The 27148-nt window shown below is 38.3% G+C and overlaps 1 protein-coding gene across 2 annotated transcripts in view; it reads left to right on the forward strand.

The window, feature by feature from the left end:
* The window catches only part of LOC117306741 (transmembrane protein 62-like), a 31157-nt gene that overhangs the window by 23 nt on the left and 3986 nt on the right, over nucleotides 1-27148 (forward strand). The window contains exons 1-9 of one of the 2 annotated variants that reach the window (XM_033791218.1): nucleotides 1-111; nucleotides 3854-3892; nucleotides 7736-7970; nucleotides 8580-8691; nucleotides 13465-13602; nucleotides 14389-14434; nucleotides 14847-14994; nucleotides 15642-15766; nucleotides 19542-19664. The exon at nucleotides 1-111 is cut by the window's left edge and continues 23 nt beyond it. In XM_033791218.1, the coding sequence (XP_033647109.1) occupies nucleotides 7749-7970; nucleotides 8580-8691; nucleotides 13465-13602; nucleotides 14389-14434; nucleotides 14847-14994; nucleotides 15642-15766; nucleotides 19542-19664 (914 nt within the window). In that variant the 5' untranslated portion in view covers nucleotides 1-111; nucleotides 3854-3892; nucleotides 7736-7748. The remainder of the gene's footprint in view (nucleotides 112-3853; nucleotides 3893-7735; nucleotides 7971-8579; nucleotides 8692-13464; nucleotides 13603-14388; nucleotides 14435-14846; nucleotides 14995-15641; nucleotides 15767-19541; nucleotides 19665-27148) is intronic. The other variant, XM_033791219.1, reaches the window with a different exon arrangement.

Here is a 27148-nt window from a genome sequence, read left to right on the forward strand (position 1 = left end):
AAAACGAACGAAACGTCAAAACCTCTTCCAAGGGGACGAGAGTCGAGTACGGAGTAGGTTGCTTTGATCTCCCCATTCTTGAGATAATATTTTTCAAAGAAGTGTTAATACGTGAGTATTCTGTGACTAGTTTTATCTCCGATCTGTTGTTGTAGTTGTTGTTACTATGTATGCTACTAAGTTAGTGCTGCAACAGCCTCCTGCACACATCACGATGATTGTCAAAAATATCACATTGTAATTGTTTATTTCTGAAATGTCACATCATCATTTTTGTGTAGGTAGGGCCTAGATATTTTTTAATGTGTGCTTAAATATTGGGCAGGGCTATGAAATAGTAGCTTTATACAATACATTTGTTTCTGATGCTCAAATTTAATATTATAATAATATTGTTGGGCGCTATCGGTCAATCTGCGACCGATCGTGCAGATTGACCGATTGCGCCCAACAATATCATTACTTTATAAAATTTAAAGAAGATTCTCAATTTGTCAGCACAGAATCAGGGGTTTCATTTATTAGCCCCACTTGTGTGGCCAAGGATAGCTGAATCCTGGCCAAGGATAGCTGAATCCTTAAGGATTCAGCTATCCTTGGCCACACAAGTGGGGCTAGGGTTTCATTGTCCTCTGTCAAGTGTCATTGTCACAGGCATGTAGTTGGTCTCAGAGTCAGATGGTCTCAGACTGTCGTCAGTGCCAGGGTCCGTTTTCAGGGCACTGCTTACCATGGAGATGGGCCCTAGCGGAACGACCTCATATATCATACATGTAGTTCTAGAAGAAGCTAGGAAATGGGCACATGCCCTCACAGATTTCTGTGGATAAAATGTACTCAGTCAGGAAAACACAGTTTGTATTTCAAAACCGAAGTGTTTTTATTTTCTTAAAAAAAAAAAATATTAATATTTTGTTTTAGTAAAAAGCACTTTTTTTTAAACATAACTTTCGTAAAAAAAACCCAAAAAACTTAAATAAACTTTCCACTAGACCACCGCCATGACCACAGGTCTTGTCCTTGAAGTTGTTTCACAGCACCTAAAATATTTTAACATTTAAGGAGAAAGCCTTGAAATGAAAATTGCAGCAAAGTGACGTCTTCTTCAAAAGTATTTTATTTGATAAACATAAACAACAGGAATTATTTGGCTGATTCATCTTTCTTTTAAAATGTCAACACCCATTTGGCCCAATTTCTTAGCGCTGCTAAGCGGCCGATTTTGTGCTTACTGTGCGATTTCTATTTCATAGCGCTGCTAACCGTATAAGCACACGAAAAGTAGGACTAACGAAAAGGCATGCTAACCTTCCGGTACTTACCGCACGAAAATAAATGACGTCAAAATGCAAGTCCACGGTAAACACGCAATATGGCCGGCCAATTTTTCTGCTAGATTGTGAAGTATGCTAATACAAAAAAAGAAGTTTTGTCATCTATCATAGTAGGCCCCTTTACAATTAGAATCACATCCCTTTTGCTTTTAGTTGAAACAAACGCATGTGGATTTTAAAATTTAAACCTCTGAAAGTCCAGTGGTCTAGTACTAGGCCTAATATTTCTGGTTCAGTGAAATTTCTGCAAATATTTTTGCAATTTCAGGCCTGTAACACCAAGGAGCTATGAATACTGAATTGGGACCCAGGCTGGGTAATCAGTCACTCAATTCGGCATACATGACCTGAGAAAAGTAATTTGCTGACCCAGGCCATGAGGCCAGGTTGATTTTTCAAAGTGCAGGAATAGAACTGTACACACCTGTTATCAAGGCATCTGATTATCAGTCTGATCAGACAATTAGACCGGACCCATGTGTGGGATTTGTGGTTATTTATCCACAAACCAAACAGTACATTGGTGATATCCAGCTATCATGATAGAACAATTGATTTACTTTTTGCTTTTCCGACACATGGCGTTTTACTCAGTGAAGCTTGAAAAGAAGAAAAACACATCACATTGATTGTGATTGGTTCTTGAGAACACCACAGATTGAATGCGTGAAGTATTGGTAGTTTTAATTCTGAAAATAATCAGTTGAAAGTGATTGTGTTTTTTCTGATGAATGATTCGTGTTCAAACATGGAGGAAGGAACTTTCTCCTTTCATGTTTCTTTTTCATGGTTCTTTCAAGTAAGATGAAAGGCTTTATGTAAACCATTCCAGATACTTCCTGGCAGCAACAGAAACAACTACCTCCATGTCCTCCTCCCATGGTCATTGCTTCGGTGCCCCTCAATTTCAGAAGTCCTAGTAGAAATTTGTTGCCTGTTAACAACTAGTATGAAGCATGTCAAGGCTGATCACTTTGTTATGGCTGCAGCTAATGTTTGTACCAACACATGCTATTCCTCCATAGTCAGACCTTCATCCTTGGTTGAACATCTTGGTATTGGATCGATTTTATTGATCCTTAGATTGAAGAGGAGCTATCTGGGGCTGATGGAAAACTCCATTTCCTTGGAACCAGGGATTATTGCAACACATTTTACACTGGAATGAACTTAATTGATTATTTGGCAGGTCTTTAGTTGTATAAGGCTTGAGATCTGGGCAGCAGAAGCTACTTTTATAAAACGATCAATCAATAGCTTTATAGACCAACATAGTACACCACTGTACTGGGTAGAATGTTACCTTGGGTGACAATAAAAATATTGATGCATTCCTTTAAAAGCATTATTAAGTGTGAGTGATACATCAGACCAAAAAGTATACATTTTTACTAACTGCATATTTTTCTTTTACCAGAATGTCTTTTAAATGCTTGCTTTTAAAATAATACCTTAACTTTGAATACAATAACCCAAAATAAAAGAAGTTTACATTTTGCGATTTGGGTACTTTTTGCAACACAAAACACAATGTCCCCAGAATTACATTTGAGATAATGATACTAGTAGAAAGCAGAGGCCTACCTTAAAATTTTTAAAAGCTGAAGTGCTGTAGCTTTTGAGAGATGAGTAGTACAATGTCACAAAATTACGGTTTACATGAGCTAAAATAATATTTGTGTTTATAACATGTATAGTGTATACAGAGTCCCACTATGAGGGTGTATTTTTAAAGGATAGCCTTCAGAGCTACATGAAAGTAAATGGTCTCCTGGGTTATAAGACCATCTTGCATGCATGTCACATACATTTGTGCATGGATGCTCACCGTTATGGGTGAAACATGGAAGCATGTAAATGCAATGCACACACTCCCAAAATGGCACAACCTAGATTTGTGATGATGAGGTTAGATAAATTGGGTCAATGTTATGCTGCAATTGATACAGTCATCACCTCACAATTTGTAAGGACATAACATTTGAAACCCCATAGATTCGGCTAACCAATTAGAGGTTGGGTCAATGTTATGCTGCAATTGATACAGTCATCACCTCACAATTTGTAAGGACATAACATTTGAAACCCAATAGATTTGGCTAACCAATTAGAGGTTGTTGACATTATATTGGCACATTGCATCATTTAGCTTGGCACAGTTAAGCATGATGCAATTCATGTCTGACAATAAACCCTTTTGCTTAGACCTGTATATTAAAGGGCCTCTGTCACAAGAGGTAGATTGTAGAGCTATACGTCTGTATGTAACTTGGTAGGCATGCACAAATAATGCTTTGATAAAACAATTAATAACGTTGCCATTTAACTATTACAAAAATAAGTGAAAAACTCTAATCTAAAGAATGTGTTAGTTCCTTGATCACTTGCACAGTTTGAGACTTCTTTTCCGGGAATTATTTATCCTGGTAGTAATTATCCAATAAAACTGAAAAGTACACAATGGTAAGTGATGTCAATGACAGTATTTTTTGATGTGATTTGTTGTGTATTCTATTCAGTACCAACAGTACCAGCACTTCTTTAAATATCCACACAGTGTAAGTAAAACTACATTTTACTGTTCTTTTTCAAATTCATAACAACTGTGTAGAATATTTCCATCACTTCAATTTATAATTATCAAGCGCAAAGTTCTGCGTTTGTAATTGGGTACATTTTGTGTTCATGTTGTATGCATGTTGTCTTCCTAGATTAGAACAATACTCATGTAACATTCTCACACATATTGTGCTGTATTCATTGTTCATGTCCATCATTAAACCCTCAAGAGCTTTCGAACAGCTTGCACCAACTTGCAGCCACAATATTTGACTTTCTTCACCACACAGAAAGTCAAAGATAGGGGACAATTGTTCTTATACTTTTATTTGATTTTTATGACAGAAATTTCCCAAAATGTATGTTTTCCAATATTTCCAGTTTTGCATTTCAAGAAAACCTTTAATTCTCAATGCATGAAAAAAGTAGATGATTTGTACTGAATAAATAACAATTTGCCAAGTCTGAATGTTTACAGAAATTACTGGTCTCTACAGGGTTTTAAAACCATTTTTTAAAATAATTTTCCAAAGTGCATGTTTTTGTTATTAACAGTGATTGTTTGTTTGTTATGTCAGTCTGTCAGTGTACAATTATAAGAGCCAATTTCATAGAGTTGACAGCAGAAATGGAGTACCGGTCAAAATGAAATTGATGACGCAGTTAAATATCCCTTTTTAGATTTTAACTTTCACAGAGTACTTTGAAGGTGACCCTCCCCTGAATTAGTAAGTGTCTGTGTCAATATCAAAGTCTTTTAAAGTGCCCCCCCCCAAAAAAAAAAAAAAAATAACCACTCAAAAACCAAACTTGAACAGCGTAATTAAAACCTAGTTTTTAAATAATTTCTTGTTCAAGAATGAGTTTTCTTCCAGAGAGTTTTCTCAAATAATTCTCATCACAATAGAAAAATCAATGTTTTAAACTCTGTTCTTAGTCTTTGATCCTTTTACCTTAATAATCTCTGTATGACACGAAAAATTTGCTTAATTTTTGCTTGGCAACCATTTCTGCTATAACACTGTATGCAATTGGTTTCAATGTAATATGTAGTAACTGTACCCCCATCTCATCAGCATGTTTGTAAACCGGTTCATTCAAGTCTTTGTTTCCTTATAAATGTAACTTTGTCACGGCTCGAATTTCAAGAAAATATTGTAGATCGGAACTTTCACTGTCATACCAGAAATATTTTGTACAAAAACTGAATTGCTGTGCTTTTTAAATCTGTTCTGAATATTTAGAGGAGATTTGGAATTTAAACGATTACACAGTGTACATTTTAAAGTAAATCTTCAAAGATATGTGTTTAAAGAAAAACTGCATGATGTTTTCTGGGTTGTTTGCTAACCCTTAAATTACTAGACTATGGCCATTGGCCCAATGGGTTTTTTGAGCCCTGTCGGTAATAATTTTAGCCATGTCCTCTCAGTGTTTGTCTGAGGGAAAGTCACCTGTTTATCATAATACACCCTAGAATATGTAAGATGATTAAGGGTGATAAGGTTTAACTTTAATTTAATCCATTTGATCCACTTCTTAATCCCTACCTGCCCTTGAGGGTACAATCATCTAGATCCTAACTATTCATTGGTGTATAACCTATGCAGCTCTTGTTTTCACAGTACATTGGGGAAAAATCTTTCAATCATAATGAGACTTGGTCTAGTTTAACATAACCTCAGCTGAAACGTACAAATCATAATGTCATGTTTGCTTTGTTCCAGATGTTTTTTAACAATAAGATTTGTTGGTCAATTAACTTACAAGTGAATAATTGGTTTGTCCATTGCTATGAGATCAGAAGGCTGACATCATGCCCATTAGCTTTTGTTTTCGTTTTTTAATTCTTAAACTCTATTTTGACCTCATAGACTAATGTCAAGTAATCTATTTCAACATTTCAGATTTATTCTGGTCATGATGATAAAAAAAACCTTGAAAGTAAGATAGAAATGACATTTATAACGTGAAAATAAAATAAAATCCAAAGAACAAAAGGTATTTTTGAAACTCTGTTTTGTATGAAAAAAAATTTCCTTTGTTCAATTAGCAAATTAGTCGATATATCTTCAATCTTTTTTTCTGTTTTTAATTATTCAATATTAAAAAATATGCAAAGCCACTTCAATTTGTTGTTGTTGAAATTTCCAGTTTTTGGGAAACACCTTTTGAAAATGGATGGGAATGAATGTGCTTATCAATCCACCTACAGTGCACATTTCTTAAACATTATTAAGAATTGAAAGTGTACAATTTCAATTCGTGATCAGACTAAGATTTTTCTTAAGTTTCCCCTCCCCCAAATTTCAAGAATTTAATCTCAAAGAGTTATGCACAGAGTAGAATGCTCTCACAAACCATCCATTTTATGCTGTTGATAAAAAGGAATGCATTATTCAGACTAAAAGCAGTTTATCTACTGTTCATTTGAGCCATTCATGTTTACGTATGAGTGAATGTCTTCTGACGTCAGTTTGCAAGGTTGTTGGGGTCTTGTCATAGTGACGCATGAATTCAGCCCAGGGTTCTTGTCTCTGAGGTTTACTGGTAACTGATGAGCAATTGTGAGGTTTTAATCTCTTCTTATAGAAGGATTAAATTCATTCTTATTCACAAGTTTCAATTGCAGACTAAGGTTTCAATAAACAAAATAAAAAAATACCGTACAAACAAGCTGTGAAAATTTCATCCAATGCAGTACTCGCATTCAGTGAAACAACAAGGAATCGCTTTATGTTTTGCCTAAGATTCCCTGTGCAAAATGTTGTGAACTGTATACTGTATGCTTACATTTCAAATGGTGTACATGTGTGCACTCGGAAGTATTTAGGGATTCCTCAATGCAAACAATGCTACATTCTCAAATTTGACTTTATTTCTGACGGAAATATTTCTTTAAAGGATTGGGACTTGCATAAAGAAAACTCTCATACTGAAACTAATCAATGTTATTTTGTTTATTTACCAACCCTGCTACCTTTATCAAGAAAGGTTTCTGTGTCACTTTATGTTCTTCAGAATTGACAAGAAGCAATATAATAGGAACATTGGGATAACACATTTATGTTAGTATTTCATGCAATATTTGATGGTGTACATGTAGGCAATTGGGATACAGTGTAAAACATTTTCTATAGATACAGCGTTTTTCCCCTACCCCCACAAAAAAAAGGGAAAAAAGCTTGCAGTTTAAAAAAAATACAGGTTACTTCAATTGTGGATTTAGTGGATTTGTTCCAAATCCTCTTGTGTCAGGGTGTACTAAACGTTTCGTGAAATGTTGTTATGAAACCAAAATGAATTAAGTACATTGGATTTAATTGAAATGTTTAAATCCATTGTAAAAACACGGCAAAACAACCTAAGTGCGGTACGAGCAAGTGCTACTAGACGCAATTGCTGCTAACTCACGTTTTTTTTGTTCATCCCTTAACCTTCAGGCCTCAGCTTTCACTCCATTATTGAAGATGCAAGGCTAGTTTTTCCCCTCAATTTTTGTAAGGTGGAATTCTTCAGGGTGTTCCGAGGTAGACAACAACATTGTGTGGCCAAATCGAACATTAAATGAAGGCATTCATGCGATTATGTACCATGGTTGCTTAGCAACGAAGTTCAAGGCCTCATGTTTAGCAAAGTCAATATTTAGAATGCTAAAACTGCGGCTTAAAACACGAGGCGTAAATATTTTTGTCACAAACCCAATAACATTGATGGATAATTATTATTCTCTACATTATTTGCCATACATGCAAACTGTGGTTATTATTTTAATTTTATATTTAGGTGTATTATTTTATGTATTAATTTGTGTTTATTTTATTTGCACATTACCTTTGCAGCTACTGACTGTGTATGACCTTATTGCTCAACAAGACTCCCAACAGGACAATGGCCAAGGTTCTAGGCTTATGTACCTTGCTGCTCATCCTAACAGTCAGCCTATTATCATGGCTATGGGCTCGCACAATGGATCACTATTCGGTTCCTACACCCCTTGATGTTCCCCCTCACCCTCTGGGTGATGTGGCACCCTTTCCAGGCGATAAGTTTGACAATCTGTTTTGGTTCATCCAAGTGAGTGATATTGGTATTCTTACAAATTTTTGTGCTGTCAATATTTTTGGTTTTAACTTCCTGATTATCTCCCCCCCCCCTCATTTTGGAAGAACAATTCCTGTATGTGTATTCATGAGTTTGTCTGTCCAATAACACTGAGTAGTTCATTAATAGGAATGTGGGCAATGCAAAACTATGTTCAAACAATGGATAGTAAAACAAATCCTTGATTTAACACATCCTCAAACATGTGTGAACATACACTGCTACATTTTGTTGCTTAAGGCTATTTCAACTATGGGCCACACACAAAATGAACGGTTTTTGCATCCCTGTGGAGACATCTTTTGTTCTTCCTTTGTCCCTGGAGTTAAGAACCTTCCATAGAATTGTACACAGGATTTCTTGTGGAGAACATTTATGACATACGATTTATGTATTTGATTTGTCCAAAACTTTGGGTGGAGGAAAACAGTTTAGTTTTGCCGGGGGTTTTGGGGTTATTTCATGGCTTATTTTAATTGCGGCAATCAAAATAAGCAACTGTCATTTGTGGGTTCAAATACTATTTCGTCAACGTCAACTTTTTTATAAACCCAGTTTAAATTTTGTCTTTTGTTGGGACAGATATCTGACGTTCATATATCACGGTTCAGGGATCCCCAACGCACGACTGATTTCAAACAATTCTGCAATGAAAACATCGGTGTGATTAAACCAACGTTAGTGTTAGTCACAGGTAAGACCCCGCCCTTTCATTTTCATTTCATTTGGATGTAATTTGCAATCAGTAATTAACAATTAATTAGTAAAAACATTAAGAAAATTACAAGAAGGATTACAATTTAAAACAAAAACACACATGGAGTACAGAGCTGAATAAGGAATACATCAATAAAAATACCAATAGACAGTACAATACCAATTTTAATTTCTATTTTCATATAAAAAACATATCATTTCTAGGGAGTAAGGAAGCTTTAGATATTTCAGACCGATACAATTTCATACTTCTTTGATATCATTTTGAATTATTTAAAATTTAGTATAGGGCTTTTTGTCCTGTGTTCCAAGCTTGATTGCACAAAGGACAGGTGTGGGTGAATCACACCATTTTAAGATTGTAATCCAACCAGGCTGTACCCTGCCTCAACAGTCAATACAGTCTTGGCTTTCCTCAAAACAAATACATGTCTTAGGAGACAAAGATATTTAATTGATTGAAACTTTACCTGTTGCGTGATGATAAATTCATACTATGATAATAAGAGTGGACATTAAGTTTGTAATTATGACATTATACAAAATGTAGTGGCAATTTCTTTAGATACCTTTTATCATCTCAGCTCCCCATGGAGTATACAGCTTGAACTGCCAGTTATGTAGGGAACAAAGCTACTACTGTATATCAATCACAACAACCAATTCTTCCCTCGCAGGTACCCATTTACCCCTGGGGATTAAAATAATTTGTTATCAACAGGCAATATAATTTACTTTGGGAGGTATCAAGGCAACACAAATCAGCAGGATACTTATTTTTTTATGAAATATTTTCTTTTTCCAATAGAAACAGAATTTCAAAAAACTATTAAAAAAACTTGGAATTTGGTTAAAAACGCACGCAACAAAGAGTTAACTATAAGAGTTCAACATTGTCCAGCTTATTCAACACAGAGTCTTGCACAGTTTATTTTTTCTCCTGATAGTTAGCAATACTCTGCTTTGTCTAACCTAATACTCATTAAATTCACACACTTTCTATTTCATTTGATTTGGCAAGAATGGTTTGTTTGCCTTTCTATCTGACAATCATGATCAGCTGTGAATACACAATGGATGAAGAAACTGTCTTCCTCCACAAACACTTCAACACGAGATAACATTGTGTAAACAGATTTCAATTGTTCTCATTGTATTTCCCAATATAATATCTGACCAGCACCAAGCTTGCCCATTTTATCAACTTGACAGTGGAGGTACAAATAGGAAGTATTGTGTGAGATCACCATTGTATGCAAAAGTGGGGCTTTTCCAGTCAACAAACCTGGCAGCTTTGTGACCTTTCATTTCCACTTTCTGGTGCATTTGTGTCAGCATGGATATTGTAAGGTCAACAAACTTTCTGCAGTAGTGTGGTTGAAAGGGAATATGTAATGTACATGTATTGGTCGTGTTGTTTGCTACATGCTAGTTCCTGTTTTTGTTATCATGTGGACCACATGTAGCCTTACAGGCATGGAGGAATTTCTACTTCCATGGTACATGGTACATGTACATGTGTGCAAGTGACTATGAAATAAATGATGACAGTATATTACAGACTTGTGCAAGACAGTGCTCTATTTTGCACCTTGAAGAAACTAGGCCCCTGATTTGTTTTGATTTTTCCTGTTTACACATTCACAATTAAGGGGTTGTTCTAAAACCCCCTCGACCCCACGACCCTCGACGTCCGCCGTGTGTTCGAAGAATGTCCCAATTCCGAAGTTATAAAATGTTGCTTTACGGCCGAGTAAGAATTAAGTCCCCCATTTAGAATTCACAGTGTGTGATCCGCGACGCAACTTCCTTCCACGACTAGACTTGATTTCAAGTCTGGGACTGCGGTTATATTTATCTGCATCAGCCAGACAGAATTGGGAGTATTTACTCTTCGCTTCGTCACGTGCACACCGATTGGGGACCGTGTGGCCATTTGGTCGGTCGGGTCTACAACCTTGAGCTCCGCTTAGAGCAACTAGTACCATGGAGGAATAGTACACAGGACGGGAGGGATCGGCCGGAAATGGGTCTGCCTGATCATCACGTAATGAGTTGGCCGTAATCGTATTCAGGCGGTACACGCAGGTTTCCAGTTGGGATAATAATCTCGGAGCGGCCAAGAGATACATGTGGAAATACCGCGGTTTTTTATTTGTACATCACAATTGCCACAGGCCCGATCTCAGCAGCCAATCACGCGAAGTTTACTTTGTGCATACTATGTGTGTATGGTATGTCTCGTACGCTGTGTTGTTGTAATGTGCGAGGCGTGGTAGTCGACGTCAGCATACAAAATTGTGTGCATGATTGGCTGAGGTTGTGAACTGTGGCAATTAAAGTGTACAGAAAAAAAGCTCGCACAAAAGTCGAGGGTCGTGGGGGTCGAGGGGGTTTTAGAACAACCCACAATTAAGGGAAGGAAAATTAGACCCTTGTTCTTAAAGGCAGTGGACACTATTGGTAATTACTCAAAATGATTACTAGCAAAAAACCTTTCTTGGTGACGAGTAATGGGGAGAGGTTGATGGTATAAAACATTGTGAGAAACGGCTCCCTCTGAAGTGCCATAGTTTTCGAGAAAGAAGTAATTTTCCACGAATTTGATTTCGAGACCTCAGATTTAGAACTTGAGGTCTTAAATCAACCATCTAAACGCACACAACTTTGTGTGACAAGGGTGTTTTTTCTTTCATTATTATCTCGCAAGTTCTATTACCGATTGAGCTCAAATTTTCACAGGTTTGTTATTTGATGTATATGTTGAGATACACCAAGTGAGAAGACTGGTCTTTGACAATTACCAATAGTGTCCACTGTCTTTAAAACTTATTGTCTTATATGTTGATGAAGACAATCTGTACCATGTACCATCTTGGAAGCACCAAGCAGTACAACATTTAATAAAAAATTAGACCTCCACCTACATGTATTTGTATTAATCAAATGGGAATGTACATGTACATACATGTACATGTCTCTATAAACCTATAAATATGTGCAATTTATTCATCTGTGTGCACTAGTGTATTAATATTATTTGAAAGAATAAACCATAGAGCAAGGGACCTCTATGATTAAACGTACATACACGTACACCATATTGTTTATATTATGTACGCATTGTACATGTTTTTACCTGTAGACTCTGAACATGTACCCCACAATGCATACCATGTATTAGTGTTCATACCTGCTTCTATTATCAAGTAAATTCTTTGAAATCTGTTACGATAATTTGTTATATTAAAAGGAATCCTCACTTTGAAGTCAGTTATGAAAATAGCCCCAAGGTGTTTGATGAAGGGCATTGCCTTGTAACAGTTTCCACTGACAGTACATGTAGACTCCCTTCTCTAGTCAACGTCACATGCTGATTATGCATGGGCACGTATCTTGGGTGCTTGGGTACCAGACTTGCATTTTCATTCACAATGCACAGCGGCATGCATAAGTTTCTAAAGAATCACAGTCTGGTGGTGATTTGATTATCCAATTTACTTTCAGGCATGGGAATTCAAATTAAACTGCTTTCCATCCTGGCAGGATTGGTTTGTCAGTAGACAGTACCATCAGTCCCAAGGCCAAATTGTGTAATTTCATTATTAGGCAGTCAAATAAATTGCATAATTTGAATGATTGGTGACATCAATCAAGAGTTGGCTATTTCCTAAATTTGAAGGATGTCCATGATATGAGTTTACCATGTTGGATTTATACAAATATAAAACAACCTTGATAAGGTATTTTGCATTACAGATTGTGTACACAGTTGGGAAAGGGTATATAATACAGAATACAGTGCATACAATTTACATTACAATGTACACAAATTTGTTTTATATGCGATCCTTACTCTTCATGTTCTGCACTTGACCAGTACTTACACATAAAACAAGATACTGTGATTGATTGGGTCTTCAGATTTGATTTTGCATCGCACTGACAATGTTTTTAAAAGGGATTATCTGTCTGTAAGATTGGAACTGAGCTTTTAAATTGAAACCAATAATTGTTTTTTTACAATTACCAATCCAGTACTTAAAGACACTGGACACTATTGGTAATTGTCAAAGACCGGTCTTTTCACCTGGTGTAGCTCAACATATGCATAAAATAACAAACTTGTGAAAATTTCAATTGATCGTCGAAGTTGCGAGATAATAATAAAAGAAAAAACACCCTTGTCACACGAAGTTGTGTGCTTTCAGATGCTTGATTTCGAGACCTCAAATTCTAAATCTGAGGTCTCGAAATCAAATTTGTGTAAATATACTTCTTTCTCGAAAACTACGTTACTTCAGAGGGAGCCGTTTCTCACAATGTTTTATACCATCAACCTCTCCCCATTACTCAATACCTAGAAAGGTTTTATGCTAGTAATAACTATTTTGAGTAACTACAATAGTGTCCACTGCCTTTAAAGGGAGGGTAAGGGTATACCTTTGATAATTACTCAAAAAATAAATGACCAAACCAATTTATGTGCATGGCATTTTGAGAAAATAATTCCCTTCATTGGAATTTGGTTTTATAGAGAGGCATTCAAAAACATTTTGATCTAAAAATGGTTGCATCCCTGAAACAATTCTCAGATTGTGTATTCCAGTTACGGGTTATTCTTCTTACCAGCAAAAATTCAATGTAGTCATTATACATTTTAATGGGCTACTTTCAAGCCAATTGAATAAATTTGTTAAGCAAACAAAAATAGGTTTAATATTGGGTTTTGAATTTGTGTACCTTACAGGTGATCTCACTGATGCTAAAACGAAAGACAATTTAGGTTCGAGGCAATATGAAGTTGAATGGCAGACTTATCGTAACACTCTGGATCACGCTCATGTGACAGAAAAAACAATCTGGATAGATGTCAGAGGGAACCATGGTAAGTTGAAGCCTCTTGATGCTCTTGTAGGACTTAACGTCATGCTGTGTCTGTTAGTCTTAGATTAGCAGAATTGTTGGAAGGCTGCTCGCCATGTTGGGTTTTATGTGGTATCGCACAGTGAAGGAAAGATTAAAACTCATGATTGTAGGAGTATTTGAGTGTAAATCATTTCAATTCATTTATGTGTTAAAAAAGGTCAATTTACATACAAAAATATAAAAGTGTAAAAGTATGGGTTTTTTTCAAAGAGATTGTGAAAGAGATAAGGAAGTCATAGTTCATAAGGAAGTCATAGATACAGACATATAAACTGTGAAAACAACGCCAAAATAAACATTTTGTATTGAATGATAGAATTAGTAAAACAACTAACTTTGTAGTTTTATTTTCTAAGTGTAATTCACAATTGATGCAACAGGCTAGGAATCCTCAGTGCCATATACCATCCGAATATCACTTCAAGCTCAGCACGCCCAGGAGTTTTTCTGGACTTCATTATGATTTCTTTTTTCTCTGTTTTTTTTTTACAATTGTTGAAAGACTAAACAACAATCTAAAGATGAGAGACACTAGATACCAACTTATTGGGTCCGAAACCCCTAGTGAAGTTGCATTTGTAGTGATCTAAAGATTTTGAAAAGACCTCTAAAATGAAACTTTCTGGAAGATGAGTGGTTTAGCCTTAAGACCATGGGGGCCCTTCTGCCCACTGTCATGGTGGTTTCATGTTCTATTATCGCCAACCTCGTTCAGAATTTAACTTTATTGTCTCTTTCTGGGCAGATGCATTTGGTGTTCCTGGTGCAGATCATCAGTTCAATTATTACAGGTAATTATTGCATCTTTTTTTTATTTATTTTGATGTTTTCTTTAAAAAAAAAGATAGAATTACCAATGGAAATTAAACGCCTTTATAGCTTAAAGTGAGATGACATTTTGCCTTGGGTTAGGGCCTCAGGCTTTGTGATGCAAAAATTATTTTGTATTTATTAAAATATATTTGAACCAAAGAACTTCAATGGACTTCCAGGTTTTTCTTGTCCTTCTCTGATTCCTGTTCCCAGTTTAGGCAAAATGGTAGGTTTTCGTCATTTGTTTATTTATGGTCAAGTTGCAACATGACATAAACACGTTTGCTCTGACTACTACCAATCTGGTTTTGTTTGAATTTGATGAATTTCATACTGTTATTGGTTAAAAGTTCCTTGTCATATTATTTGTTTCCCTTTTTATTTCTGAAGGAAATATTCTGTACGGGGATCGGGTGGAGATGGTACTTTCCGATACCAGCACAAACTCCCTTTTGGCACCTACTCATTCGTCTCTGTCTATGCAATACTCAACCCTGGACCTAAGAGACCATTCAACTTCTTTGGGATCCTGGATGAGGTGAGGATTAGACTAATCAATTAAGTGCCGCCTACTGAATGCTTCGACCAATCACAGCCAAATGACACCATTCACTTTAGTTCATTCATCACTAGGGCCCAATTTCATTGCTCTGCTTACCATAAGCAAAGATTCTGTGCAAACGTCTTAGGGTATTTCACAGATTAGCCAGGAATTTTGGCTTGTGCGTGTGCGTACTCCATGCTACTAGGCATTCTTTGCTTACACAGCTAGCAAAGAAATTTGGCGCTTGAACGTAAGCGGAGAATGGTGGCCCTAAGCGTAGAATTCAGTGGTAAGCAGAACCATTAAATTGGGCCTGTATGTCAAGACATTGCTTTTATTGTTGATTCTTGGACTCATTGTTTTTCATTCAGAATATCTTGAAAATTACTACAACACAGAAATTTGGTTTTGTTTTTAATATGTTAACATGTAAACTTAAAAGTTGTTTTACAATCCTGCCATTTGAATAAGACTCGTACTGATGCATCCATAGATAAAAGTCATCTCTAAGACTCAATCCCAAGTTCATACAAACTCACAAGCCTGTCATGACCAGCAAAGTATAATGACTTGTCCTTGAAAAAAAATCAAAACTCATTCCAATCAATTCTAAACCCTGAATGGTTTGATTCCCTACACAGTCCAATTTACAGAAATTAGAAGACTTTACGAAGGATGAGAAGCTCAGCAACCACACAGTATTCTTTGGCCATTACCCTACGTCAACGATCATAGCTCCTCATACAAGGCTTTCTAACGCTCTACAGTAAGTATGCTCAGCATTCCCTTCTCATTCAACCCTACGTCAACGATCATAGCTCCTCATACAAGGCTTTCTAACGCTCTACAGTAAGTATGCTCAGCATTCCCTTCTCATTCTACCCTACGTCAACGATCATAGCTCCTCATACAAGGCTTTCTAACGCTCTACAGTAAGTATGCTCAGCATTCCCTTCTCATTCAACCCTACGTCAACGATCATAGCTCCTCATACAAGGCTTTCTAACGCTCTACAGTAAGTATGCTCAGCATTCCCTTCTCATTCTACCCTACGTCAACGATCATAGCTCCTCATACAAGGCTTTCTAACGCTCTACAGTAAGTATGCTCAGCATTCCCTTCTCATTCTACCCTACGTCAACGATCATAGCTCCTCATACAAGGCTTTCTAACGCTCTACAGTAAGTATGCTCAGCATTCCCTTCTCATTCTACCCTACGTCAACGATCATAGCTCCTCATACAAGGCTTTCTAACGCTCTACAGTAAGTATGCTCAGCATTCCCTTCTCATTCTACCCTACGTCAACGATCATAGCTCCTCATACAAGGCTTTCTAACGCTCTACAGTAAGTATGCTCAGCATTCCCTTCTCATTCTACCCTACGTCAACGATCATAGCTCCTCATACAAGGCTTTCTAACGCTCTACAGTAAGTATGCTCAGCATTCCCTTCTCATTCTACCCTACGTCAACGATCATAGCTCCTCATACAAGGCTTTCTAACGCTCTACAGTAAGTATGCTCAGCATTCCCTTCTCATTCTACCCTACGTCAACGATCATAGCTCCTCATACAAGGCTTTCTAACGCTCTACAGTAAGTATGCTCAGCATTCCCTTCTCATTCTACCCTACGTCAACGATCATAGCTCCTCATACAAGGCTTTCTAACGCTCTACAGTAAGTATGCTCAGCATTCCCTTCTCATTCTACCCTACGTCAACGATCATAGCTCCTCATACAAGGCTTTCTAACGCTCTACAGTAAGTATGCTCAGCATTCCCTTCTCATTCTACCCTACGTCAACGATCATAGCTCCTCATACAAGGCTTTCTAACGCTCTACAGTAAGTATGCTCAGCATTCCCTTCTCATTCTACCCTACGTCAACGATCATAGCTCCTCATACAAGGCTTTCTAACGCTCTGCAGTAAGTATGCTCAGCATTCCCTTCTCATTCTACCCTACGTCAACGATCATAGCTCCTCATACAAGGCTTTCTAACGCTCTACAGTAAGTATGCTCAGCATTCCCTTCTCATTCTACCCTACGTCAACGATCATAGCTCCTCATACAAGGCTTTCTAACGCTCTACAGTAAGTATGCTCAGCATTCCCTTCTCATTCTACCCTACGTCAACGATCATAGCTCCTCATACAAGGCTTTCTAACGCTCTACAGTAAGTATGCTCAGCATTCCCTTCTCATTCTACCCTACGTCAACGATCATAGCTCCTCATACAAGGCTTTCTAACGCTCTACAGTAAGTATGCTCAGCATTCCCTTCTCATTCTACCCTACGTCAACGATCATAGCTCCTCATACAAGGCTTTCTAACGCTCTACAGTAAGTATGCTCAGCATTCCCTTCTCATTCTACCCTACGTCAACGATCATAGCTCCTCATACAAGGCTTTCTAACGCTCTACAGTAAGTATGCTCAGCATTCCCTTCTCATTCTACCCTACGTCAACGATCATAGCTCCTCATACAAGGCTTTCTAACGCTCTACAGTAAGTATGCTCAGCATTCCCTTCTCATTCTACCCTACGTCAACGATCATAGCTCCTCATACAAGGCTTTCTAACGCTCTACAGTAAGTATGCTCAGCATTCCCTTCTCATTCTACCCTACGTCAACGATCATAGCTCCTCATACAAGGCTTTCTAACGCTCTACAGTAAGTATGCTCAGCATTCCCTTCTCATTCTACCCTACGTCAACGATCATAGCTCCTCATACAAGGCTTTCTAACGCTCTACAGTAAGTATGCTCAGCATTCCCTTCTCATTCTACCCTACGTCAACGATCATAGCTCCTCATACAAGGCTTTCTAACGCTCTACAGTAAGTATGCTCAGCATTCCCTTCTCATTCTACCCTACGTCAACGATCATAGCTCCTCATACAAGGCTTTCTAACGCTCTACAGTAAGTATGCTCAGCATTCCCTTCTCATTCTACCCTACGTCAACGATCATAGCTCCTCATACAAGGCTTTCTAACGCTCTACAGTAAGTATGCTCAGCATTCCCTTCTCATTCTACCCTACGTCAACGATCATAGCTCCTCATACAAGGCTTTCTAACGCTCTACAGTAAGTATGCTCAGCATTCCCTTCTCATTCTACCCTACGTCAACGATCATAGCTCCTCATACAAGGCTTTCTAACGCTCTACAGTAAGTATGCTCAGCATTCCCTTCTCATTCAACCCGTTCATTGGAATTCTGTTTCAAGGAAAAGTATTGGATCATGTTTAAAGGGAACTAGGGAAGGTATGTTTTAATCACTCTTAAACTTAATGGCAATAAAGATTTTTTTTAGAAGTGTACAGCAGCTTTTGATAGTATAAAGCATTTTGAGAAACATTTCACTTTTAAGTAATTAGTAAAGTGGTTATGTAAAAAGATTTGAGTTTTTATTCCCCCAAATGTGAATTTGATGTGAATCTTAGATTGTACTTCCTCTTGGGGATTATTCTTTCTACGTGGACATAACAGTTAAAAAATACTTGTTCACCTTCAAACACAATTTTTACATGTTAGTTTTATTTTATACATCTACATTTATATAAGGTTTAAACAAGTCAACGGTTCCAAAACCCAAAGGTTTACTTCGTCTTTATTGAGAAGAGTTAATGAATTCCATCATGCAGTGCGCACAGCAAGAATGAACAAAGCTCTTGGATGGGTAGGCAGGGCACACCAAATTTGATTTTTGAAGAGATGTACTTGAGGCATTCTTGGTTTTATCAAAACACTCTTCAGATTGGTTTGCTAGGAAGTTTTAACTTTTTGAATTGCAATTCCTCTCTGCTTGCCTGAACCCCTCTTCTCTTATGTTGTATTTACTTCAAGGTCACTCTTTAGTCACCCATCCATGATTATCAATCAAATAGACGTTGTTTGAATCGCACATCCAACCATGCCAAATTGTAATTGAATGCTAATTGAGCGTACAAAGAATGACATGTTAATTTCACCTGTCATGGTTTGTGTAGCGTTGCCAGCTGGCAAACACAATGCATAGTAATGTCAGATCCATGTCATGCTGTATACAGCAAGGCATATTGAATGAATCAGATCAGTAATGATTAGAATCGGATTGATCAGGGACCAATTTCATAAAGCTGCTTAGCAGAAAATACTGCTCAGCAAATTATTATGCTAAGTTAAAAAAGGGTGGGGCACAAGTCACAACAATGTATAAACTTAATGACTTTTGACTGGTAACTAGCAATATTTTTCTGTGCTTAGCAAGTTTTTATGCTAACATAATTTATGAAATTTGGCCCTTTTAGATCCAATGTCATATCCATGTCATGCTGTGCAGAGAGCACATGGAATCAATCTGATCATTAATGATTACAACATTTTGATTGATCTTTAACTCATAAACCTTAGCGGTTCTTAGTTTTCACTCTATGAAAAGCTTCAAATCTTATTATCTCCCTTGCTAGGACATTAACAGGAATTCATAAAGAACAATCATTTTTTGACACTGAATAATGCATTTTTCTTTTGGTTCTAATATTATATTAATTTTAGGAATGGAGTGACATATTTATGCGGTCATCTGCACAGCTTTGGTGGCATGGTTCCGCACATGAACGCAGTCCAGAAGAATGGTGTGGTTGAGTTGGAACTGGAAGACTGGAAAGAAAACAGAATGTGAGTTATGGCCAAGATATGAAGTGTAACATTCACAAAGCATTGTGAGTTATGGTCAAGACGTGTAACATTCACAAAGCATTGTGAGTTATTGTCAAGACGTGTAACATTCACAAAGCATTGTGAGTTATTGTCAAGACGTGTAACATTCACAAAGAATTGTGAGTTATGGTCAAGACGTGTAACATTCACAAAGCATTGTGAGTTATGGTCAAGACGTGTAACATTTACAAAGCATTGTGAGTTATGGTCAAGACTTGTAACATGCACAAAGCATTGTGAGTTAAGGTCAAGACGTGTAACATTCACAAATCATTGTGAGTTATGGTCAAGACGTGTAACATTCACAAAGCATTGTGAGTTATGGTCAAGACATGTAACATTCACAAAGCATTGTCAGTTATGGTCAAGACGTGTAACATTCACAAAGCATTGTGAGTTATGGTCAAGACGTGTAACATTCACCAAGCATTGTGAGTTATGGTCATGCCACAGTGGATATGAAGATATAATGTTTAATATTCAGAGCAATGCTAAACCGCAGCAAATTGTGTGATCGATTTCTTTGGATGAGTATCAATTTGATGACAAAATATTTGGCAAATTTCAGAAAATGGTACACAATGTGTAACATAACATCTACAAGATTGTAGGGCTTGTAGCTCCAATTGTTACCTGGACTACAAGATTGTAGTGCTTGTAGCTCCAATTGTTACCTGGACTACAAGATTGTAGGGCTTGTAGCTCCAATTGTTACCTGGACTACAAGATTGTAGGGCTTGTAGCTCCAATTGTTACCTGGACTACAAGATTGTAGGGCTTGTAGCTCCAAATGTTACCTGGACTACAAGATTGTAGGGCTTGTAGCTCCAATTGTTACCTGGACTACAAGATTGTAGGCTTGTATCTCCAATTGTTACCTGGACTACAAGATTGTAGGGCTTGTATCTCCAATTGTTACCTGGACTACAAGATTGTAGGGCTTGTAGCTCCAATTGTTACCTGGACTACAAGATTGTAGGGCTTGTAGCTCCAATTGTTACCTGGACTACAAGATTGTAGGGCTTGTAGCTCCAATTGTTACCTGGACTACAGGATTGTAGGGCTTGTAGCTCCAATTGTTACCTGGAATACAAGATTGTAGGGCTTGTAGCTCCAAATGTTACCTGGACTACAAGATTGTAGGGCTTGTAGCTCCAAATGTTACCTGGACTACAAGATTGTAGGGCTTGTAGCTCCAATTGTTACCTGGAATACAAGATTGTAGGGCTTGTAGCTCCAATTGTTACCTGGACTACAAGATTGTAGGGCTTGTAGCTCCAATTGTTACCTGGACTACAAGATTGTAGGGCTTGTAGCTCCAATTGTTACCTGGACTACAAGATTGTAGGGCTTGTAGCTCCATATGTTACCTGGACTACAAGATTGTAGGGCTTGTAGCTCAAATTGTTACCTGGACTACAAGATTGTAGGGCTTGTAGCTCCAATTGTTACCTGGACTACAAGATTGTAGGGCTTGTAGCTCCAATTGTTACCTGGACTACAAGATTGTAGGGCTTGTAGCTCCAATTGTTACCTGGACTACAAGATTGTAGGGCTTGTAGCTCCAATTGTTACCTGGAATACAAGATTGTAGGGCTTGTAGCTCCAAATGTTACATGGAATACAAGATTGTAGGGCTTGTAGCTCCAATTGTTACCTGGACTACAAGATTGTAGGGCTTGTAGCTCCAATTGTTACCTGGAATACAAGATTGTAGGGCTTGTAGCTTCAAATGTTACATGGAATACAAGATTGTAGGGCTTGTAGCTCCAAATGTTACCTGGACTACGAGATTGTAGGGCTTGTAGCTCCAATTGTTACCTGGAATACAAGATTGTAGGGCTTGTAGCTCCAAATGTTACATGGAATACAAGATTGTAGGGCTTGTAGCTCCAAATGTTACATGGAATACAAGATTGTAGGGCTTGTAGCTCCAAATGTTACATGGACTACAAGATTGTAGGGCTTGTAGCTCCAATTGTTACCTGGACTACAAGATTGTAGGGCTTGTAGCTCCAAATGTTACCTGGACTACAAGATTGTAGGGCTTGTAGCTCAAATTGTTACCTGGAATACAAGATTGTAGGGCTTGTAGCTCCAATTGTTACCTGGACTACAAGATTGTAGGGCTTGTAGCTCCAATTGTTACCTGGACTACAAGATTGTAGGGCTTGTAGCTCCAATTGTTACCTGGAATACAAGATTGTAGGGCTTGTAGCTCCAATTGTTACCTGGACTACAAGATTGTGGGGCTTGTAGCTACAAATGTTACCTGGAATACAAGATTGTAGGGCTTGTAGCTCCAAATGTTACATGGACTACAAGATTGTAGGGCTTGTAGCTCCAATTGTTACCTGGACTACAAGATTGTAGGGCTTGTAGCTCCAATTGTTACCTGGACTACAAGATTGTAGGGCTTGTAGCTCCAATTGTTACCTGGACTACAAGATTGTAGGGCTTGTAGCTCCAATTGTTACCTGGACTACAAGATTGTAGGGCTTGTAGCTCCAATTGTTACCTGGACTACAAGATTGTAGGGCTTGTATCTCCAATTGTTACCTGGAATACAAGATTGTAGGGCTTGTAGCTCCAATTGTTACCTGGAATACAAGATTGTAGGGCTTGTAGCTCCAATTGTTACCTGGAATACAAGATTGAAGGGCTTGTAGCTCCAATTGTTACCTGGAATACAAGATTGTAGGGCTTGTAGCTCCAATTGTTACCTGAACTACAAGATTGTAGGGCTTGTAGCTCCAATTGTTACCTGAACTACAAGATTGTAGGGCTTGTAGCTCCAATTGTTACCTGGAATACAAGATTGTAGGGCTTGTAGCTCCAATTGTTACCTGGACTACAAGATTGTAGGGCTTGTAGCTCCAATTGTTACCTGGACTACAAGATTGTAGGGCTTGTAGCTCCAGTTGTTACCTGGAATACAAGATTGTAGGGCTTGTAGCTCCAAATGTTACCTGGAATACAAGATTGTAGGGCTTGTAGCTCCAAATGTTACCTGGAATACAAGATTGTAGGGCTTGTAGCTTCATTTGTTACCTGAACTACAAGATTGTAGGGCTTGTAGCTCCAATTGTTACCTGGAATACAAGATTATAGGCTTGTAGCTCCAATTGTACCTGGACTACAAGATTGTAGGGCTTGTAGCTCCAATTGTTACCTGGACTACAAGATTGTAGGGCTTGTAGCTCCAGTTGTTACCTGGAATACAAGATTGTAGGGCTTGTAGCTCCAAATGTTACCTGGAATACAAGATTGTAGGGCTTGTAGCTCCAAATGTTACCTGGAATACAAGATTGTAGGGCTTGTAGCTTCATTTGTTACCTGAACTACAAGATTGTAGGGCTTGTAGCTCCAATTGTTACCTGGAATACAAGATTGTAGGGCTTGTAGCTCCAATTGTTACCTGGACTACAAGATTGTAGGGCTTGTAGCTCCAATTGTTACCTGGACTACAAGATTGTAGGGCTTGTAGCTCCAATTGTTACCTGGAATACAAGATTGTAGGGCTTGTAGCTCCAATTGTTACCTGGAATACAAGGATTGTAGGGCTTGTAGCTCCAAATGTTACCTGGAATACAAGATTGTAGGGCTTGTAGCTCCAATTGTTACCTGGAATACAAGATTGTAGGGCTTGTAGCTCCAATTGTTACCTGGAATACAAGATTGTAGGGCTTGTAGCTCCAATTGTTACCTGGAATACAAGATTGTAGGGCTTGTAGCTCCAATTGTTACCTGGACTACAAGATTGTAGGGCTTGTAGCTCCAATTGTTACCTGGAATACAAGATTGTAGGGCTTGTAGCTCCAATTGTTACCTGGAATACAAGATTGTAGGGCTTGTAGCTCCAATTGTTACCTGGAATACAAGATTGTAGGGCTTGTAGCTCCAATTGTTACCTGGAATACAAGATTGTAGGGCTTGTAGCTCCAATTGTTACCTGGACTACAAGATTGTAGGGCTTGTAGCTCCAATTGTTACCTGGACTACAAGATTGTAGGGCTTGTAGCTCCAATTGTTACCTGGAATACAAGATTGTAGGGCTTGTAGCTCCAATTGTTACCTGGACTACAAGATTGTAGGGCTTGTAGCTCCAATTGTTACCTGGACTACAAGATTGTAGGGCTTGTAGCTCCAATTGTTACCTGGACTACAAGATTGTAGGGCTTGTAGCTCCATATGTTACCTGGACTACAAGATTGTAGGGCTTGTAGCTCCATATGTTACCTGGACTACAAGATTGTAGGGCTTGTAGCTCCAATTGTTACCTGGACTACAAGATTGTAGGGCTTGTAGCTCCAATTGTTACCTGGACTACAAGATTGTAGGGCTTGTAGCTCCAATTGTTACCTGGACTACAAGATTGTAGGGCTTGTAGCTCCAATTGTTACCTGGAATACAAGATTGTAGGGCTTGTAGCTCCAAATGTTACCTGGACTACAAGATTGTAGGGCTTGTAGCTCCAATTGTTACCTGGACTACAAGATTGTAGGGCTTGTAGCTCCAATTGTTACCTGGAATACAAGATTGTAGGGCTTGTAGCTTCAAATGTTACATGGAATACAAGATTGTAGGGCTTGTAGCTCCAAATGTTACCTGGACTACGAGATTGTAGGGCTTGTAGCTCCAATTGTTACCTGGAATACAAGATTGTAGGGCTTGTAGCTCCAAATGTTACATGGAATACAAGATTGTAGGGCTTGTAGCTCCAAATGTTACATGGAATACAAGATTGTAGGGCTTGTAGCTCCAAATGTTACATGGACTACAAGATTGTAGGGCTTGTAGCTCCAATTGTTACCTGGACTACAAGATTGTAGGGCTTGTAGCTCCAAATGTTACCTGGACTACAAGATTGTAGGGCTTGTAGCTCAAATTGTTACCTGGAATACAAGATTGTAGGGCTTGTAGCTCCAATTGTTACCTGGACTACAAGATTGTAGGGCTTGTAGCTCCAATTGTTACCTGGACTACAAGATTGTAGGGCTTGTAGCTCCAATTGTTACCTGGAATACAAGATTGTAGGGCTTGTAGCTCCAATTGTTACCTGGACTACAAGATTGTGGGGCTTGTAGCTACAAATGTTACCTGGAATACAAGATTGTAGGGCTTGTAGCTCCAAATGTTACATGGACTACAAGATTGTAGGGCTTGTAGCTCCAATTGTTACCTGGACTACAAGATTGTAGGGCTTGTAGCTCCAATTGTTACCTGGACTACAAGATTGTAGGGCTTGTAGCTCCAATTGTTACCTCGACTACAAGATTGTAGGGCTTGTAGCTCCAATTGTTACCTGGAATACAAGATTGTAGGGCTTGTAGCTCCAATTGTTACCTGGACTACAAGATTGTAGGGCTTGTAGCTCCAATTGTTACCTGGACTACAAGATTGTAGGGCTTGTATCTCCAATTGTTACCTGGAATACAAGATTGTAGGGCTTGTAGCTCCAATTGTTACCTGGAATACAAGATTGTAGGGCTTGTAGCTCCAATTGTTACCTGGAATACAAGATTGAAGGGCTTGTAGCTCCAATTGTTACCTGGAATACAAGATTGTAGGGCTTGTAGCTCCAATTGTTACCTGAACTACAAGATTGTAGGGCTTGTAGCTCCAATTGTTACCTGAACTACAAGATTGTAGGGCTTGTAGCTCCAATTGTTACCTGGAATACAAGATTGTAGGGCTTGTAGCTCCAATTGTTACCTGGACTACAAGATTGTAGGGCTTGTAGCTCCAATTGTTACCTGGAATACAAGATTGTAGGGCTTGTAGCTCCAGTTGTTACCTGGAATACAAGATTGTAGGGCTTGTAGCTCCAAATGTTACCTGGAATACAAGATTGTAGGGCTTGTAGCTCCAAATGTTACCTGGAATACAAGATTGTAGGGCTTGTAGCTTCATTTGTTACCTGAACTACAAGATTGTAGGGCTTGTAGCTCCAATTGTTACCTGGAATACAAGATTGTAGGGCTTGTAGCTCCAATTGTTACCTGGACTACAAGATTGTAGGGCTTGTAGCTCCAATTGTTACCTGGACTACAAGATTGTAGGGCTTGTAGCTCCAGTTGTTACCTGGAATACAAGATTGTAGGGCTTGTAGCTCCAAATGTTACCTGGAATACAAGATTGTAGGGCTTGTAGCTCCAAATGTTACCTGGAATACAAGATTGTAGGGCTTGTAGCTTCATTTGTTACCTGAACTACAAGATTGTAGGGCTTGTAGCTCCAATTGTTACCTGGAATACAAGATTGTAGGGCTTGTAGCTCCAATTGTTACCTGGACTACAAGATTGTAGGGCTTGTAGCTCCAATTGTTACCTGGACTACAAGATTGTAGGGCTTGTAGCTCCAGTTGTTACCTGGAATACAAGGTTGTAGGGCTTGTAGCTCCAAATGTTACCTGGAATACAAGATTGTAGGGCTTGTAGCTCCAAATGTTACCTGGAATACAAGATTGTAGGGCTTGTAGCTCCAATTGTTACCTGGAATACAAGATTGTAGGGCTTGTAGCTCCAATTGTTACCTGGAATACAAGATTGTAGGGCTTGTAGCTCCAATTGTTACCTGGACTACAAGATTGTAGGGCTTGTAGCTCCAATTGTTACCTGGAATACAAGATTGTAGGGCTTGTAGCTCCAATTGTTACCTGGACTACAAGATTGTAGGGCTTGTAGCTCCAATTGTTACCTGGAATACAAGATTGTAGGGCTTGTAGCTCCAATTGTTACCTGGAATACAAGATTGTAGGGCTTGTAGCTCCAATTGTTACCTGGACTACAAGATTGTAGGGCTTGTAGCTCCAATTGTTACCTGGACTACAAGATTGTAGGGCTTGTAGCTCCAATTGTTACCTGGACTACAAGATTGTAGGGCTTGTAGCTCCATATGTTACCTGGACTACAATTTCTTTTACAAGACCAACTGTCGATTACACCAAACTCTTCCTAACTTAAGATTAATCTTAGGTCTTAGGACTAGTCCCAACCCTGCACTGTAGCATGCAGACCTTAATATTGATCCTCAGTTAGGATGAGTTACTCGTCCTAACTCGAGATAGGATCAATCCTAGTGTTTCGTGAAATCGACAGCTGAATTGAAGTGGGAAAATATAGACCTTCATAGATTAACATTTGATCTGTTTTAATTTGAACAAGCATTATAAGAAAAAATTGATCTCAGTGTTATGGGTCAGTACAAGAACCCGAGACCAGCAGACTTTTCCAATCCTGACTTTACTGGCCCAATGCTAAAACCACTGGCTTCGGGCCTTTGGTCCGGTGTTAGTTTCAAACCCTGTGAGAATAAGCCCTTGTAACTCAATAATATTTTCCTACTATTTTCCAAGAGGCAATTATCACAGTCGGTCACCATATCAAACCCTTGCAGTTGAATGGTTTCAAGTGGTTGGTCAGCTCACTGGAAAATGTTAC

The sequence above is a fragment of the Asterias rubens genome, unplaced genomic scaffold (genome assembly GCF_902459465.1).
Source record: "Asterias rubens unplaced genomic scaffold, eAstRub1.3, whole genome shotgun sequence".
In the NCBI taxonomy this organism is placed as follows: Eukaryota; Metazoa; Echinodermata; class Asteroidea; order Forcipulatida; family Asteriidae; genus Asterias; species Asterias rubens.